This window comes from Cyprinodon tularosa, unplaced genomic scaffold, assembly GCF_016077235.1.
Source record: "Cyprinodon tularosa strain WSP-4 unplaced genomic scaffold, ASM1607723v1 ctg735, whole genome shotgun sequence".
Classification (NCBI taxonomy): Eukaryota; Metazoa; Chordata; class Actinopteri; order Cyprinodontiformes; family Cyprinodontidae; genus Cyprinodon; species Cyprinodon tularosa.
The window spans coordinates 21228-36387 of record NW_024039491.1 but is presented as its reverse complement, the minus strand read 5'-3'; the positions used below and the strand labels follow the sequence as shown (position 1 = coordinate 36387).

At 38.8% G+C, this 15160-nt stretch overlaps 1 protein-coding gene across 1 annotated transcript; it reads left to right on the top strand.

The window, feature by feature from the left end:
* Positions 1-37: 37 nt before the first annotated feature.
* On the top strand, positions 38-12520 carry zfyve9b (zinc finger, FYVE domain containing 9b). The gene is made up of 16 exons (XM_038269673.1): positions 38-189; positions 1566-2335; positions 2431-2530; positions 2606-2808; positions 3907-4018; positions 5886-6008; positions 6698-6853; positions 6961-7185; positions 7271-7353; positions 7490-7594; positions 7680-7830; positions 9470-9550; positions 9821-9983; positions 10152-10257; positions 10352-10531; positions 11852-12520. Exons 1-16 carry the CDS (start codon positions 126-128, stop codon positions 12011-12013), a joined length of 2784 nt encoding a protein of 927 aa, XP_038125601.1. The 5' UTR covers positions 38-125; the 3' UTR covers positions 12014-12520.
* Positions 12521-15160: the final 2640 nt, after the last annotated feature.

The window sequence follows — 15160 nt, the reverse complement described above, 5'->3', positions numbered from 1 at the left end:
TTCAAAGAGCTGCAGAGAAAGACACTCGGGAGGGGGGTTGGAGAGACAGGGGCAGGAATCATCTCTTTGCTTTTAGGAAAGCCACTGCTGCTTCCTTCCTCTGCACTCAGATGTAACAGGATAAGATGCTGAAGTTCTTCACTGCCCGGGATGACGATAATGAAAGCCTTTTAGGGGAAGTGACTGAGGGTAAGGAGCTGCATGCATGCATGCATTAAAGCAGGCTGGTCCAGTTTCATGTTCCAGGATGATGGAACAAAACGCTGACACATCATTTCAAACACGCGTTTTCTCCGCACATATCTGTCCGGATGGATATTATGTAACCGAGAGGATGTCGCATTACCGCCAGCCGGCCGGCCGGTGTTGATACCCCCCCCCCCCGTGCGGGTTAAATCACTTGTGCACGTGTGTGCTGACTGCGTCACCGTCCCGATAGGAGAGCGCGCGGCCAGCCCGCTGCCGCTTTCACTAAGTCTTTTCACGATTTTTTTTTTTTTCTGCTTGCACCAGGAGCGAAAACACCCAGACACCCCCCCCCCCTCCTCTTTTTATTCCCTCCTTTCATTGAAGCTGCAATGCAGTTTGAACTGCAGCGTTTGTCGTTTATTTACCTGCGGACGCTCCCAGACATCTATTAATCCTCTGGGGTTTACTGTAGCCTATTAGATCACAATTACATTTGCAGCTTTTCTGAAATTTAATAAAGCCATTAAATTGAAGCTATAGAGGAGGAAACTAAAATCTACTTCTTAAAATGAACATTATTATTCATATACATATTAAATGAAAAAAATATATATAAAATCACATGAAATGAGACTGAACTTTTACTGACTTTGGTTAGTTACTAAAAAGCTAAATACCGTAATAAGATTTTTTTTTCTTTAAAGTCAAAATGTTTATTGATTTGCTATGCCTTTAAACACTTGTTAAAGACATAATGATGAAGATGGCATTTTATTAATTTATATATTTATTTATTTGCGTTTGATGGTTTTAGTTCAATGGGGAAAGTACATGAGGATATATTTTTAATTGGACATGGTAATCAAACCACATCAGACAAGATGTCACAGTGGGAATCATGAATGTCCAGAAGTCTAGGTCAATATGCTCCCTTCATCTTTAACAGAAATATCATGCTCAGCTGTCATATTGTTTTTGGAAGGAGATGGATGGGTTTTCTTCAAAATGTATAATCGTTTATTTTTTATATATGGAAAAGAGGGAAAGGCAAGTTGTAGTTGTCCTGTTACAACAAAGGTGAAATCCCGGGCAGAATATATAATTTGTCCTTTTTTTACTAAGAAAAAATGTCTAAAACAATTCAGTCTTTAGCAATCTGGATCTGGAAGGGGGATGTCCAAAAGAATCTGCTGCTGTAATTGCAGTAAAGTATTTTTTGAAATAGGGTTTGACACTAAAGTTTTTTATTGAAACGCAAAACAGAGTTCAATTTTCTTCACACTTTTCTTCACAAACTTCACCAGGTATGCCACTGTAGCACTTAATACGATCTGTCAGAGACAAAGATGTGTATGCCTCCCTGTTTGTCTGCACAGATGAAGGAGACAACCCATCTCTCCAGAACTCCAAGCAGCAGTGGCTGAGCAGACCCTGCCTTCTGGTCCTCAAAGATGGAGACATGACCAAACCTGGACTGGACTCCAGTCAACTCCAACCGCATTCTCCTTCCAAAGCCTCCTCACATGCAACATTTCGAGGCCAATCTGGGCAAAACCCCCCGGAGCATCCAACTAAAGCAGCTTCACAGTCCCAGCTGGAGGAAGGTAGCTGCACTGTGACCACCATCTCCAAATGGGGTGACAGCGACCCCTCCAGCACCCTGGTTTTGACACCTGCCAAGCCCGCTTGGCCAGAAGAGGAAGGTCAAGTGGAAGGCATTCAGCCTCAAGTTCTGCTGTCAAAAGAGGAGTCTGTTATTGAGGAGAAGGAAAGGGAGGAAAGTAGTTTGGAGCAGCCAGAGCATTTCTGCAGCCTAGATGAAGCTGCAGCAGACATTTCACAGGACGCACCATGCATTAAGACCAAGGAGTTCAAGAAGGCCAGGTCAGAAGCAATAGATGAGGAGGGTAGTAATATACACACAACAAGTGGGATAGAAGCAAAGCGGAAGAATGTAGACCCTCCCGTGGATCCTGATAATGAATCCCAGATGAGCTCCTCTGGTGTTCTGTCTGAGGATCAAGGCGACGTCCTGGGAGAGGTTGCTCCAGTTTGGGTTCCTGATGCTGAAGCGCAGGTCTGCATGAAGTGTGGGACCAAGTTTACATTTACCAAGAGAAGGCACCACTGCCGTGCCTGTGGCAAGGTGAGGGCAGTTTCATTATTAGGTAGCTGAACATCTCCAAAGTCTGAGGGGAAACAGTTTTGTGAGCTATGAAATGCATGTGTGTACATTGGCAGGTTTTTTGTGCACTTTGCTCCAATCTGAAGTTTAGACTAACACATCTGGATGGAAAGGAAGGGCGGGTTTGTGTGTCCTGCCATTCAGCCCTCATCAGGAGTAAGTAAAATATAAATTTTTCTCTGTGTACTACATATGTTAACATAAAACAAACTACTCCATCTTTACCTGCAGGGACTCCTCCGAGAGGTAAAAGGAGGGTGTGGTTTGCGGATGAAATCCTCAGCAGCCAGCAGTCCGAATCAGCTCCAACCACACCGGTGAGAGGACCCACCTTCTCACCTCTGATGAGGCGAATGATGGGCGAGCCTGCTAGAAGTCCAGCTGGTTCCCCACAGATCAGAAGAGCCGTAAAACCACAGAGGACAACAATAAATGTAGGTTTAAAATATCAAAAAGAAGCCCAGATACACACGCTAATTTCAGACATTTTACTTTAGCAGAATATTTAGCACACTGGAAGGTGGACCTCCTCTCCAGTAAAAGAAAATCCTCCCCAACCTCTAACACCTTTTGTTTTAGCATTGTCCTGTATTTAGCTGTCACTCCTTTTATCCACTCTTGCCACCAGTTTTCACTCAGGAATATAACTCCCACAGCATGATGATGCCACGACCGTGTTTCAAGGTGGGGATGATTGCCCAAAACCTTTTGGTTCCACAATTGGAGGTCATTTTTCAATATGTTTGTTTCCTACATGCCCTGTACCTTCTTCTTTTGAGTTCCTGTTGAGGATTGGCTTTGTTCATCGTAGTTCATGCATATTGACAAATGTTTGGATTGCATGACTTCTACACTGCACTTTATTCTTTAAAATATATATATATATATTTTTCTTGAATTGAGGATGCAAGTGAGACACTTTGCCAATGGAACAAAGCAATTTACATTTAAAATAAGAAAAAACAATTGCATTGTCTCATTTAAAGTGCATATTATCTAATTAGCTTATTTTAAGAGTAAAAATACTAATTCCATTCCATAATCATCATATTTACCTGCTCAAATTAAGGGTAAATACACTTAATTCAAGAATTTTTGCAGAGTAGTTTTCCTGTCAACAACTTCTGAGATTATTATCTGTGCATTCATAACACGTTTTGTTTAACAATGTTCTTTTACAGACGAGCTGTATTTCAGCACAACTTCATTGTGTTTTCTAATTACTTTACTGCCTGCACAGAATTTGTTTTGGAGCTATCAGACTAAAAGTAGATCTTTACAAATGCAGATCTACTTTTTTAAGGTTTCAATTCATAAAAACAGAAAAATTTAATAAAGAAAGACATTAGTTCCTTCTACTTTTTAAAGTAAGTAACAAAGTTATTGAAGTTCATTTTCATAAAATTAGAAAAACTGAAAGGGGTTTGAATACTTTTACATTCCACTGCATCTACCAGATCCAAGTTTTTTTTTTTTTTGGCAGTGGAAAATTTATAAATTTATGGTACTCTTCTCCTATACTGTGACTCTAGGAGGCCTGTGGACCTCATGGCTGGGGCCCCACAGCCTTAGTGAGCAGCTCTGCCAACCTCATCCCCTTAGATGGCCTGCCACCCATCCTCACCTCTACTGGAGTCAAAGGAGGTGAGGTTATAGCAGCTCTTTGTTTCACACCTTGCAGGGAGATCAATCTTTGGAGGGAATAATATATGGGTGAGCTTTGTGTAAACCAAGGAAAATCAAAAATGTTTGGCTTGATGTAAAGCTGCATGTCTGCATCTTACAAAGACCAAAGGGAGTAAAAGTAAAACAGCAATTGCAGAACATCCTGAAACCTCCTCCGTCTTCAAATCAGTTTATCCTTCATTAGATAGTTTTTGTAACAAGCACTCGCCACCCATCCATGCAGACATGTTTGCATCAGGCTCTGTATCTATTTTAGTATTATGTCATTGTCACACCATTCTACAGATGATCCTGATGTGATCTGATCTGGGGAATTAAATAAATTAGAAAAGTAAGGTGAATTTTGCAGAAATACGGTTTCTTGAGCACCTTCCCCTATTTATAAGTTCATGAAAAGTCATGTCCTCATAATGTGATGTAAATTCTCCAGCAATACCACAAGAAATACCATGTATTATTGCTGTTGTCTTTATAGTAGGTTTGTTGTTAAAAACGAAGGTGTATGTATAAAAGCCAAATTTAGGCTTTTTCTATTTGTATCCCTTTTCTTTAACTACCCATCATAGCATATGACTTTTAAATCATGCTGTTAAAAGTGTTTCATGTTAAACCACTGGATGAATAATTAGAGACCTGGTCAGAGCTTTGGACGTACTAATAAGTTTGAGTTTGTGTTAATTTGTATGATCTGTTCTTTTTCCAGGGTTGATTAAAAAAAAATATAAATGTATCACTAAAAGAAATGGCTGCACTAGTTTGAAATCTTTTGAGTTTTTTTTTGTTTGTTTTTTTCAAACATGCTGAAATATATACAGTTGTGCTTGAAAGTTTAGGTACCCTCTTATTAAAGGAAAGGATAAATTTACACTAGTTATTCAAATAGCACAAAACTAAAAAAAGCTATAATAAATAAACATTTACTAAATGATAATTTAGTAAAACAAGTTTTGAAGGAATGCAGTCTAGCTGCTAAGTGTAGACAACAAGTTTTCTACATTAAAATCACATTTCCAACTCATACTTTGATAGGGTTATGGAAAGTATTTCGTTATAGGCTTTTGGTTTAAACAGCCATTAATTTTTCTTTCCTCCCTTCTGTCAAATGCATTGTGTAACTAACTTCAAAGGGCGTTTACTAACATAATCTGTATTTATTATACAAAATAATTACACTGCAAAATAAGGAAATAACTTGGCAGAGTTGCTATATTTATGAGTTGGTGTAACAACTGATACCGTAATGATGGGCAGTAATAGAATCGTTTTGACTGTTTTAAATAAATTACATAGCATATAATTATATCATTTTATTAAATTTTTTAGCCACAAATGTAAAAAGATTTAGCAATAACGTGATGTTGTATAATGTAGTATGCTGGTCAAGACAGAGCAAACAACTGCTGATCACATGACCAGTGTTCGCTTGTGAAATCAGAAGATTAGATAATTAAATGTATTTAGCATTAATTAATTAGATTACCGCATTTTGTCTATGCTTAATAAATGCATAGGACAACTTTATTTCCAAATATATATATTTTTATAAGCTAACTAGATTAAAAACTGCAAATTATTGCAAATATTTAGAAGTAAATTATTATAAATCTGGCTTTTTTCCACATTTCATCGACTTATAGATTTTATTGCATTATGTATTTTACAAGTTTGCCCTTCTTATTTATCCCTCTCTAGTGAAATTACTTTTTTCATTGTAAACCCTCCTTAACTCTTGAAAGTGGGCTGTTTGGTTCCATTACGACATTTTTAATTTTACTCATGTTGAAATAAGTTAAGCTGTGTTATATTTTTTTTCTTTCTCACTCAGACTACACTGTGGAGGAGAAACCGTCTGAGATGCTGCTTTTTCAGGAGCTGGAAAACAGTCGGGCCAAGCCACTTGTGTTTGTTCTCAATGCCAACCTTCTTGCTATGGTCAAGCTTGTGAACTGTATGTACTTGGTCTCTTTTCTAACACTCTAAATTAGGCTTGTCCCGATCCGATACGTGGATCGGATCGGGACGCCGATATTGGCAAAAAAATGCGTATCGGCAAAGCATGTAAAATGCCGATCCAGACTGCCGATCCATTTAAAAAAAAAAATCCGGTCTGTATTTTCCAGTTTCGCCGATTGAAACGATCCATTCCACTATTTTGCGCCAGTGTTCCCCTGTTTTGCATTTTATTAAAACTTACAGTAATACTTGCACCTTTAACTGTTTACGGTTTTACTGCTCACTGTGCAATTTCAGATTGCTATTCATAATTTTGTCCAGTTTGTGTTTATCTCTTAATAAACAGCTAAGTTTGTTGTTACCAATCATTGTGTTTTATTTAATCTCACCTAATTCAGCTGGCTAGATGTTATCAAGAGTACTAAAACCCTTTTCAACATGAGTCATACAACTAAGGCTAAATACTTAAACTTAAATACATGCTCGGATAGGCTGGTATCGGCCAGTATCGGCATCGGATCGGAAGTCCAAAAACAATATCGGTATCGGATCGGAAGTTCAAAAACCTGGATCGGGACATCTCTACTCTAAATTGAAAAATAAAAATAAAAATATATTTTAATGCTGTTATAGAATCCCTAATCATAAAAAAATAAAAATAATTTCTCATAAATGTGTGATCAGATGTAAACAGGAAGTGCTGGTGTGTGACAACAAAGGGGATGCATGCTGTGGGCCAAGTGGAGGTGGTGGTGCTCCTTCAGTGTCTGCCTGAAGAGAAAACTTTCCCCAAAGACATTTTCAGTCACTTCATCCAGCTCTACAGGGACACTGTGAGCGGTAAGATGCTTTAGACCGGTCAGGATTAATGGTGAATGTGACCTTCCTCTCAGGGTGTTTTCCCTGTCATCATGACCCCTCTGACCTTTAGTCCTTTGCTTCTGCAGGGAAGGTTATCAGACACCTGTCGCTCTTCCTGTTCGGCAGACCATTCCTAGACAGCGAGGAGCATGCAGGATTCCTGTACGTTCGCTCCACCCTCCAATCCCTTCAGGGTCTACCTCTGCCCAACCAGCCCTACCTCTTTGGTCTGCTGGTCCACAGAGCAGAGGTGCCCTGGGCTAAAGCCTTCCCTCTGCGCCTCATGCTGAGACTGGGTGCAGAGTATAGATGTAAGCAGAGCCACTCAGTGACATCTTCCAGCTGTAATGTAATCAGTTTCCTTCCGAGACAATCACATTATTTCTGTTTGTCCAGTTTACCCGTGTCCTCTGTACAGCGTGCGGCTCAGAAAGCCCCTGTTTGGGGAAATAGGTCACACCATAATGAGACTGTTAGTTGTGAGTATAAAGTGTTGCAATAGCTCTCACTGCTTACAACACCACAATTACCAGCATCAGAGGGAAGTTTGGTGTCATAATCTGTACAAAACTTCCCAACCCAGACACTGACCTCTTCATGCTTCCTGTTTTTTAGGACTTTAGGAACTATCGTTACAGCTTACCATTAATACCGGGGCTCACTGTGGATCTAGAGGCTCAGAAGACTCTTATAAACATACCGACTAGCGGGTATAATGAGGTATACAGACAGAGCCTTAAAGGGAAATCCAATCTTATTATGGCTTATTTGGTAAATGTGTGCTTTTTCTGTCTACTTGTTTTAGTTAATGAAGGCCATAAATAAGTCCAATGAGCATGTGCTGGCAATAGGGGCATCCTTCAATGAGGCAGCAGATTCCCACCTCATCTGTGTGCAAACTGACGATGGCCAGTACCAAACCCAGGCAATCAGCATCCACAACCAGCCTCGGAAAGGTATCAGATCACACATAAACCAATGTGATGCCGTCAACACAGTCAGAACTTTGTGATAAGTTCTTCTTTTAATTTTTTTTATTCTCTTAATTTCTGTGATTTTTTTGCCTTTATGTTTTTTTTTTTTCGGTCATGTGTGACCAGCATTGAAAATGGTTATGCATTTTCAATGCTGTGTGACATTGGTCAATGATAAATTAATGGCTTCTTGGAAAGGTTTTTCTTCGCTAGTTCATTTGACAAACATCTATCATCAACAATACCATGACCAACTCAGTTAATTCATGATTTATTAAGGGGAACATATTTATGTTGTATATCCTTCCGTATTTTTTAGCATGAAAGGCAAAAGCAGAGGATATCCTTCAGTTGTAGCTATGAACTCTTTAGAGCAGGGGTCACGGTGCCCGCTGGCAGGGGCGGATTTAGGAAATTTGGGGCCCTAGGCAAAGACAGGCAGGGGTCCCTCTGAGAAGACAAGACATAAAACAGACCCATTCTACAGATAGAGAAATGTTAATAGAATAGACATCCATTATCTGTTCTAGGGTTTGTCCCTCTCTTCTTGTCCCTTTTTCCTCTCTATTTATCAGTGTTCTGATGGCATTTTAGCCAGAGGATTTTTATCAAAAACATAATTAATGTGCACAAATAAGGAATAGTTGTATTAACCATAAATGTAAACAGAGTTTTATGGGGCCCCCAGGAACTTGGGGCCCTAGGCAACTGCCTAGTTTTGCCCAATGGTAAATCCCCCCTGCCCGCGGGCACCAAGGGGCCCTCAAGGACCACATGGGGTGCCCTCTTCGTCTTCTGAAAATAGAAGAACTCACTTAGTGGGTTAAGTTAAATTTTTTTTTATTCTGTTCCTCTTCTTTTTAATCATTTATGTATTATTTCATCATGTTAACTATTTCATTATATTTCAGTGGTTTCAAAATGACAATATTAAAAAGAAAATTAGAAATGAATAAAAGAATAAAATAAGAATAAAAATGACTTTTTATGGATGAGATTTACTGTAGGTGAACAGTGATCCCTCCAGTTCATAGGTCAGTATTGGTAGCCCTTCCTATGACTCGGTAGCCATGAAGTAGCCCTCAGCCTTAAAAAGGTTGGTGACCCCTGCTTTAGAGGATGGCTTAGCTTTGTTTATATATATACATTTCCAAGCACGTATCCCTTATCTTTCACAGACTAAAGCTGTCCTATCCTCCTGTCTTTAGTCCTTATTGGTTGCAAATTGAAAATAAATTACCTGCTGGATGAAGCATCATGAATTAAAGTTCACTCTATCCTTAGTCCGCCACAGGACAACATTGATACACCCAAGACTAACCATGCACAAACCAACTAAGAGAAATTTAGAGAGACCAATTGCTCTTATACTTTTTAGTATGTGGGAAAAACACAAAGTAACCCCATTGTTGTTTTTAGTTATTATTTAATTTAAGTAGTTGTACCATTTGTAGCTATTATTTCTTTCGTAAAAAAAAAATGTTATAAAGCCATTTTTAAACACACATTCAACAAAAACTTCAGACTGTTGTTTCAGCTTTGGAACACCAGGGGGCAAAGAATGCTCTGAAGCTAATTATAACTTTTTCCCTTTTCCTTCTTTGTCTTTTTCTCTTTCTAGTCACTGGATCATGCTTTTTTATATTCAGCAGTGCCCTAAAAGCTTCCCCTGGATGCCTGGCCAAGTCTAGCATCGTAGAGGGTAGGATATCTGGTGATATAAGTCAGAAAACACAAACATTTGAAATTTTACCTGCTGTCTAGAAATTTCTCATCCAACATCCTTTCCTCTGGACTAGTATATTCAGAATATTATTTTATTTGTGTTTTTCTGGACAGTTTAACAAACAGGAGTTTCTGTGTGTTTGTCAAGACTGTGCTGTTACCTGTTGATCCATGTGTACCTGTGTATGTCCCCCTACTCGTGTCTGTTTGTGTGTTTTTCTTGTATCGCTGTTCACCTTCTCCTCAGATGGGCTTATGGTTCAGGTCACCGTGGAGACCATGGCGGAGATCCGCCGGTCGCTCCGGGAGATGAAAGACTACACCGTCACATGTGGGCGGCTGGACCAACCAGAGAGCCGGGAACTTGTTTGTTTACAGTGGGTGGAGGAGAAGTGCACTGTGAATAAAGGGTTGGTGCTTCCACCTGTTTGAAGCTGAGTTCAGTCCTCAGAACAATACAAGTCAAAACAGAGTTATAAACTGACATAAACACTCACTTTCCTGTAACAACAATTCAGGATTCAAAGGGACGGATGGTTTCCATGTGTTCTGACCTAAGCAATTATTTTAACATGCAGGGTCATAAGCCCCATCGATGGGAAATCCATGGAGTCCATCAATAGTACGAAGATGTTTCAAAAGTCTGAACACAAAGAAAATGGGAAGATCATTCGCTGGACAGAAGTACATCTGATTGCCTTCTAAAAAAAAAAACAAATATGGATGTTGACTTTTAATCTGCAGATGTCTTATTGTATGTAAACCCCTCGCTGTGCAGGTGTTCTTCCTGGTAGGAGGCCACAATCCCAAGAGAGGAGTGACCGACTCCGCAGAGCAGAGCCGGCTGACGGAGCGCATCGCCCGGGCGTTTTGCCTGGCCCTGTGTCCTCACCTGAAGCTGCTAAAGGAGGACGGCATGGCCAAACTGGGGCTGCGGGTCACTTTCAATTCTCATGAGGTCAGAAACTAACAAATGTGCTGTTTTGATGTTTAACTCATGGCAGATTTAAATCCATTGCGAAATACAGATGGGGACAAATGTTTTGCCAGGCGTGGTAAAGATTTGTAAAAAGAAAAAAACGAAAAACGAATTCAATCTTGATGGTGGTCACACACAACTTTGCACAACTTCCCTCAGTTTTAATTTTCAAACCAATTTAGCACGGAAGATGATAGAGCAGTTGATATGCTTGCTTTCAGGAAATAGAAGACAGAGTACCCAAAGAAAAACAGTCCTCTCCAATAACACAAAGGGATGGGGCTCTTTGACCTGCTCACATGCTCCCTTCTCCTCAGCAGACCCCACATTATTTATTGGGATTTGAAATATCCATTAAGTGGTATGACTTTGTGTTTATTTAAATATTGCAGCTTCACATTTTCATTGGCACACTTCTGCATTTCTAACACACTATTAGTAATAAGTTTGTGTGATCCATGTTAACGGTGAACATTCTTTAATTAATCCGATTTAGCTTTTTAGAAATCTCTGAGCCTTTGCTTCTGTGAGATTCTCTAACTCACTGCTCACATTGTTTCCGCGTGAGACGTCATCATTTTTGACCGTGCAGCAGGCAGGATCACACGTGCAGGGCTTATTTACATCTACTGGAATATGTAAACAGAGGCGTGTCTAGGGAGAAGTCCGGTAAAACCACATGTGTGTACAGTAGTAGCAAATTCAGTATTCCAGGCTGAAATGCTCTTACCCCAGCTGAAGCACACAGTTCCAGTTCATCCCAGAACAGATGACTAATCTCTACAGCTATCTGTTTGTGAAGATAAGACACAAAAGGCTTTTCTCATGGCATGTTGCAAGTATCTAATGGACAATGAGACATGGTGGCTCAAGGATTCCCCTGTTTGCTGGAGAATTTGGGGGAATATTTGCACCACCCTACCATTGTGCTGACTGTACGTGTTGAATAGATGAGTCCTTAAAAAACTAAAAGTAATTTATCTATATTGCATCATTTACAGTCAGGGAAACAGGAAGTAATGGATTAACAATTAGGTTTCCACTAACTCTAAGCTTCAAAATGATAAATGAATACAAAAGCCTCAGTTACATTCATTATTAATGGTTTACTAGGGGGTAAGCCACTGGTGCTTTTGTTAAATGCTAATATAAAATACACAAATCTTTTTTCTTTTGCCTAAAATAAAAGGAAAAAGGATGCAGCCTTTTACCTTCTGCTCAGCAGATGGTGTATTGTATAATCTCCTTTGTGACTGCACTAAAATTAATCAGCAGCTTTGTTTGTTTTTATGATTCCAGGTTGGATTTGTTGCTGGGAGCAATGGGCAGCCTCTCCCAGCTCAGTACCTCAATTCCCTGGATAACGTTCTGATTCCAGTCATCCACAGCAGGGGCCACAAGAGAGGTGAACAGCCTTTAGTGATGGAGCTCATCTTTTACATCCTGGAGGACATTACTTAAAGAGCGTATGCACTCTTGCATCCACCCACTCATTTATCCTAGAACTCAGACCACTCCTCCAGCTCTCCTTCAAGGGTATTATTTTCATCAAAAGACGAAAACCTGGATCTCATCCAGAGCCGGCAGCCACTCCAACTATTTATCACGAGATCCAAGTGGTCTGACTCTTAGCTGATCTAATGCCACCCGCTTCAAAAATAAAAACAGGGCCCTGCATGATGGATCATCAGAACAAAGATACTGCTGCAATGTAGTTGGACCTCATTAGCTTATTATTTGTTATCTTATATCTACGCTAGGCAGCACATGAATTTCCATGGTGAAGATCTTCAAAGTGGGAACTGGATTTAACCCCATGACCTTAATATGATGACTATTAAAACTAATGTAGAAGATATGTTGTAATTTTACACAGCGAATGAATGCTTAAAGATTTCTTACTGCTTGGGTTTTATTTGACTATTCACAAAGAGTAATGTATGCTTGAAAATAAACTTGGAACATTGATTGGTCAGGACTCCTTTTGTCTGAAGTTATATTTTCCCTTTTTTATTAACTTTATAAGAATATGTCAGATGGAAATATTCTTTCTCTTTAATGCACTTAAGGTTTTTGAAAAGTATTTCTAGACTTAATACACATGGTTTTGATTTCCTTGTCATAGGCAAGAAACAATTTTTTCTAAGCTAAAGTCAGAAGGATCCCCTGCTTTAAGAAAGTGAAGATGTTTTTATTAAGAATAATAATTGGACATAATTCATCTCACACTGGAGAAATTTACCTCTGCATTAACCCATTGGGGAGCAGTGGGCTGCCATTGTGTGGCACCCAGTGAGCAGTGTGGGGTTATGGGTCTTGCTTGGAGACCCAAAGTGGCAGTCTGTGGGGATCAAATTGGGTACTTGCAACCTTCTAGGAGCACATGCGCACTGTTCTAACCACTAGGCCATCACTCCCTTTCTTGAAGCAAATGTTACCTGCTGTCACTTTTAGAGAACAAAAATTGTTGCCATTTTCTCGCCTGAACAATATTTCAGTCAGCTGTAACTATCAGATAATTATGTGAGCTATCGTGTCACCAAGGCATAAGAAAGAAAATGGAGTTATGCTGTTAGAACTGTATTGATCTAACAGTCAGAGATGGGAAGTAACGAAGTACAAATACTTCATTACTGTACTCAAGTAGATTTTTCTGATATTTTTACTTTACTACTTATTTTTATGGCGACTTTTTACTTCTACTCCTTATATTTTTACACAAATATCTGTACTTTCTACTCCTTACATTTAAAAAAAATGGCTCGTTACTTTAGTTTTGAATCATTTCAATGGATTTACCGTTATTATTTTTCACGTCATCAATACCAAATTCAATCAAATTGGATGGGAATCTACGTTGCATTTGACGCACCACTACAAGATGAATCGACAGATTCGGCGGTATTCATTGGCGGCAAATCATTGCAGCTTGGTGGCGTTAGCATAGTAGTATGGACGACGAGATGATTGAAAATGAACACAACGGAGATCTAGTCCTATTGGCAGACATCCATTTAAAATGTAGGCAACGGCATGAAAAAAGTGGTTTCTACTTTTACTTTTATACTTTAAGTAAATTAACAAGCCTATACTTTGTTACTTTTACTTGAGTAAAGAAGTTTAATCAGTACTTCCACTTTTACCAGAGTATTTTTTAACACCAGTATCTGTACTTTTACTCAAGTACGGAAAGCGGGTACTTTTGCCATCTCTGCTAACAGTACAGGTTTACATTTCATGTTTGAGCAGCATTAAAATCTTAACGTTCTGACTGTATTAACATCTTTTATGAACATGATCACTGTACAATCCTAAAAAAGGGAGATCCCTTTTTTTGTAGAATTACAAGGAAATGTCTATGCATTTTAGATGTTGGTTTGTCAAAATACCACATAAATATGAGGTAATGCCTGGTCAATTTCTCAAACCTGCTTGGACCCAAATGCAGCTATAAATGCATGAAGGTAATTTGCATGACAACAACATCCCCCTGAATGCAGTTCAGGTGGTGTAGCCTGGATCTGTGGAGCTTCCCCAGACCATCCAGTTGCTCAATAAAAAAGCTGCCACCTAAATCGGATCAGTCATTCTTCCTGTACAGACCCATGTGATGCAAGTCCTTGCTAGTCTGCTGCTGGTAGATGTGGTGTTGCATAATTACCACAGTAGAAACCAAGCTGTGGAACAACAGAAAAAGTCTTAAGGTAATCATTAAATTCAGACAATAACAGGCATTTTAACATAAAAAACTGTATCATTCAGAAAATTTTTGATTTAGTTCTATTTGTGAGATATATATATATATATATATATATATATATATATATATATATATATATATATATATATATATATATATATATATATGGCTGATTACTGAAATAATCGTCAACTAGTTTAGTGACAGAGCAACGCACTTAGAGCAGTAATTAATCCAAAATTGTTAAAAAAAAATTATATAAACATTTTGCAAGTTTTAGTCCATTATTCAATTAAAAATCCTCTTTAAGGAACCTTTGGCTATCCAATTATTAATCTGAAACATAATCAACAGATTTATTGATTTGAAAAATAAGGGTTATTTGCAGCCATAATATATGATATTGTATTGCTCAAATGCGAAAAGTGTAGTTATGTTAATAAGTATATCAGACGTTAGTTCTCACATCATAACCTGATATGGCTCTTTTTGTTTTGCCCCTTTGGCAGAGAGATTAATAGAGCTGACTACTACAACTATAGCATAAGGCAGAGCAAGTTCATTTGTATACCAGCATTCAAAAATTGCAATTCAGTATTGGTCAGAGGGCTGGAAGACAAAATGGGTTACCATCGTCTGTTTGAGTAATAAAGTAAATATTATTCCAACCCATTGGAAGGGAGGGGGGAGCATACTCTACTTTTTATACACAATGCTTTGCCAGAAGAAATATTTTTGTTTAAGATGGCTGTGCCTGACTTGGTAATAGATTCTGATTGTTAAAATGTGGGTCCAAATCTGTAATTGTTGCATTCTCTTTGGTCTTTAGTCTCACCAGGTCTAGTCAAGTGATGATCTTAAAACAAGACAGTTTTATATTCAACGGCAACACCTGTTTTTTTTATTTT

What these genes read in the sequence shown, in the direction of transcription:
- zfyve9b (XM_038269673.1), top strand. Translation starts at nt 126, where the DNA reads ATGCTGAAGTTCTTCACTGCCCGGGATGACGATAATGAAAGCCTTTTA. An exon ending in AAGTGCACTGTGAATAAAGG is followed by an intron (nt 9,984 to 10,151) that starts GTTGGTGCTTCC and finishes TTTAACATGCAG; the next exon opens with GGTCATAAGCCCCATCGATG. An exon ending in AGATCATTCGCTGGACAGAA is followed by an intron (nt 10,258 to 10,351) that starts GTACATCTGATT and finishes CTCGCTGTGCAG; the next exon opens with GTGTTCTTCCTGGTAGGAGG.